This window comes from Schistosoma mansoni, chromosome W (assembly GCF_000237925.1).
Source record: "Schistosoma mansoni strain Puerto Rico chromosome W, complete genome".
Lineage (NCBI taxonomy): Eukaryota > Metazoa > Platyhelminthes > Trematoda > Strigeidida > Schistosomatidae > Schistosoma > Schistosoma mansoni.
In genome coordinates, this window is record NC_031502.1 from 45,187,399 (window position 1) to 45,191,624 (window position 4,226).

At 29.3% G+C, this 4,226-nt stretch overlaps 1 protein-coding gene across 1 annotated transcript in view; it reads left to right on the top strand.

The window, feature by feature from the left end:
• Positions 1 to 1,118: 1,118 nt before the first annotated feature.
• Smp_104210 (putative opsin-like receptor) overlaps positions 1,119 to 4,226 on the top strand; it is a gene marked incomplete at both ends in the record, with an annotated part of 16,070 nt that continues 12,962 nt past the window's right edge. Inside the window, 3 exons of the mRNA XM_018789862.1 lie at positions 1,119 to 1,306; positions 2,083 to 2,219; positions 3,010 to 3,211. Of these exons, the coding sequence (XP_018655263.1) occupies positions 1,119 to 1,306; positions 2,083 to 2,219; positions 3,010 to 3,211 (527 nt within the window). The remainder of the gene's footprint in view (positions 1,307 to 2,082; positions 2,220 to 3,009; positions 3,212 to 4,226) is intronic.

The following is a 4,226-nucleotide window of genomic DNA, read 5'->3' on the forward strand; positions in this document are numbered from 1 at the left end:
TTGTTTCATAATTGTGTCGTTTGATTCTCAGTATAATTGTTTGTTCAATTAACAGAAGACGAAATCTAGTAGGGTTCAGCAGGAGATTAAGAATCGGTTGAATGAATGATTATGCGTTTGAAAATTATTCACCATCACATAGTTTGGAAACCTTAAGATATCTCATTTAAGGATAGAGGTGAACTCATGAAATGACAATTGTTATAACACCTCCAACAGGTAAATTCAAATCAATAAATATAACTTAATGAGGGATCAGTCTATCCTAGGATTTACCACAACCTATTAAAGCTTTAATTTCGTGTCATAAATTTTTTTATTGTTAGACTTCATCTGTACCTCTGAATATAGTGACTAAAAGATACCATTAATAAACCGCAACTTGGAACTTATTGGCTTTCTGTTTTTTCCAAGATCCTGATTTCATTTTCCACACAATTACCTCAATGGACGGTTGTGACATTTTGTATTTACTCCCAACGAAAAATTTTTAGAGTATGACCATAAACAATAAAAAATGTAGTAATTGGTTTAAACGCTATTGAGATATATGACCAATATATCAAGGTTCACTCTTTATTTTACCCAAATATACAAAAATATAGCATTTTGAGAAACAAATTATCGATAGCTGTAAACACGTTCGAGCTTGAATCTAAACTAGTAATAGAGGGATTATTAGATCTCATCGTTATCGAAAACGCAATCATTGCACAAATAATTAACTTTTGTATCCATTTTAAAGCAATAATAACTGTCTACATTGTTACTAAAATCATTATTATTATTAAGTCACAAGTTTAAGGAGTCCAGTGGGAAAAAAATCCAAGGTTTTTCATTGATTCGGGGGTGAGTGTGAGTAATCAGTTTAAATCATAGTTGTTTAAAGGTGTCATTTATTTGGTATCCATTTTCAGCCTTGATTTTGTTTTAATTAAATAGATCAGATTAATTGTTTTACTAAGAATAACCTATTACGTTTGACGATAAAAAGGTTAAAGACGTAAGCAACAGATTTTGGAATTGATTTCTACATAATATTACTTGTATCAAAACATACTTATGCTTCTTTTTATTTATTTATTGACAGATTATAAATTTTAATTACAACGGTCATCATGAAACAAAACCTAACATTTGCTACTCTTTGGCCAGATGATAATGATTTTGCGTCAATCGTTCATTCACATTGGCATAAATTTATTCAACCTGATCCATTGTATTATTATCTAGTAGGAATTTATATTGGTATTGTTGGCATATTAGCAGTAATGGGAAATTCTTTGGTAATTACATTATTTCTTTTGTAAGTTTTTGTTCGAAAAATTCGTATTGAGTGTTAACTGATAAATCCACATTTAAACATAATAAAAATGTAGAAAATAGATTTAAATTATTGACACATGGATAACTTTTCATATGGTTATTAAATTAAGGAACTTTGATTGTGGTGAATTCAGTGAAATATTTTCTCTATATATAAAACTTACGTTCAAAAGTTAGAAATACGAAAATAATTTCATACATTACCTGACACAAAACTTCCGTGTTTTGCATCCTATAAGAGTATTGCATACATTGAAACTGTGACTAATTTTATTCATTTAGTCTGTGTTAAAGCCTTAGTTCATTGTCCTCCAATTCGGCATGACACACTTCGTTTGAGATTTCTGTTTATTTATAAATATATACTGCTACGAGATTTTTTATGTTACAAAATAAAAACGTATTTTCCTTCCTTCGAATCGATGGTTGATTGCTTGAACGGCAGCTTTCGAAGAAATTACGTAATAGTCTCTTTCAGAGAACTAATTTATCGGAATACTGTTTCTTCCAGTTAAAACCAAAAACGGGAAGTCAAGACTAATCGATAAGTCGTAAGATGGTAGAACCACACTAGACTAAGAGTGACTATTGTTCTTAACTTTTTTATTAATAAACAAATGAATCTATATTTAAGCTTTATAGTGTTCAGCGAAAGCTATACATTTTACTAATCAATCTGTAGTATAAATTGAGCAAAGAATCCTTTTATGTAATAAAAAATCTCTCACTGTATCTAATTTCAACTATATATTTCAGATGTAAACAATTACGAACACCACCAAATATGCTTATAGTTAATTTAGCTATCTCTGATTTTTCTTTTGCACTTATCAATGGTTTCCCATTAAAAACAATCGCTGCATTTAATCACCGTTGGGGATGGGGTAAATTGGGTGAGTAGAACTTTTACTTCCATTTATCTTATTTGCTTTTTGCAATTTTTACCATTTCAAATGTTAAAAACATTATTGGTGGTCTTTACATTTGTTTGATATATATAATTGTGTATAACTTCATTTCAATATAAGTGACGTTTGAATTAGTTAAATATATACAAAGATGGGAAAAACATCTACAGTAATTATTTTCGTGTAATCGAATCATAAATATTTTTTAAATGTTAAGTGTAGACCGAATAAAATTATCTTTCATTTGTGATCGAATGTCCAACCCAGTAGATGATGATGATGATTATAAATGGGATAAAAACTCGTAGTGGCGCCTATAACACTACAGACTATCGATTACCATAGATTTTATTGCACAATGTATGGTAGGTTCAAAGATGTCAGAATAACTCGTCACATTAATTTCAAGTAAATAAATGATCTCATTTAAGTCGTACTTTATATTTTTATTCCAAAAAACGTATATATTATTCTATAGAGTAAACGAATATTTGTCCACTATACTGAAATCAGGTTCTGTAAATGGATAATTAATCATGATATAAATTGTAAAGTGTATTTTTAGTTTTGTAAAATTAAGAGTTTAAACACTTATTCTTCTGGAACCAGGCTGAGAAAGATAACCATATATTGTCTGTTCATTTCCTTACAAATGACTTCGTTAAACTGAAATAAAATGTTTTCAAGTAACAAAAAAATGGTGTTATTTCAAATCTTACTTGTGTTCATACACTGACAATCAATATGCATAAAATGTTTTTTTTCGTTTCTGAAGCTTGTGAGCTGTATGGATTTGCTGGTTCAATATTTGGATTTATTTCATTAACAACAATGGCCTTCATTGCTTTGGACAGATATTTAGTAATTGTACAACCTTTTGAAACATTTTCTCGTATCACTTACGGGAAAGTTATAGTTATGATTTTTATCACATGGATCTGGTCAGCATTGTGGTCAATTCCACCATTTTTCGGTTATGGTTAGTTGATTATTGGTTGTTTTTGTTTTAAATAAGATGTTTATATTTGGAACTTATCAACATTCGTTAACCTATGGAAGAAATTTCTAAGGAAATATTTGGATTTCAATTGAATTAACGTAACGGCGAAAAGTTTACATACTAACTATCGAAATAATGTTCGATTTAAATATAAAAGCCATTAACCATCAAACATTCTGTATTTACTCATCAATGACTTGAAGTAGATTTTATAGCGGATTGTTAAGAAACGTGTATTCTTTTCATTATAATTGTGAATAACTCTGAATACGTTTCGCATATATGTTACAAACCTAAATTTAGTTGGTAAGATAATCATCTTAGAACTTCTTTTTCTGCTTCTGACTATAGGATTTCTAATTACAATATAGTTTGTCTTAATGGATGTCTTTTCAAATAATTGAGAAAACATCTTCAATTTCTTTTAAGGAAGTATATTTTCACAGATAAAACAACAATAAATAAATTACTTCACAATACGTTGAACCACATATTTAACCGGTAATTTGGATAATCAAATAATCAGTATGGTCATAGAAATTATACCAAGAAAGTGAAACAGCTAAACATCGCAGTACCATTAGATTTATATTTCTCTACACATAGAGTGAATTCAGGGCTGGAACTTTAGTTATAGAATTATCTAGCGCTTACATAAGTTGAACGGAATAATATAAATAATAAATTATCGTTTCTATGATAATCTTTCTAGAATGTTATCTTTGAAAATTGTGAAAAAATAAGAAAACACTATTTACAATGATACCTACTCGGTCACTGAGTCCTGGTAACCACTTGCTTTTGCAGTGGGCTGAAGTTTAAATTCACTTAGTATTGTTTGTTTGAATCTTCCCATTGATGTGTTAGGACTGCAACTGGTCAATCTCTAATTGGCATTTGTACATACTGTGCATATTGTCTCGATATAGCCTAAATTCACAAGTATTGTAAGCAAAGATGGATAGTGGCTATAGGCTGTATCGAGGCAATAT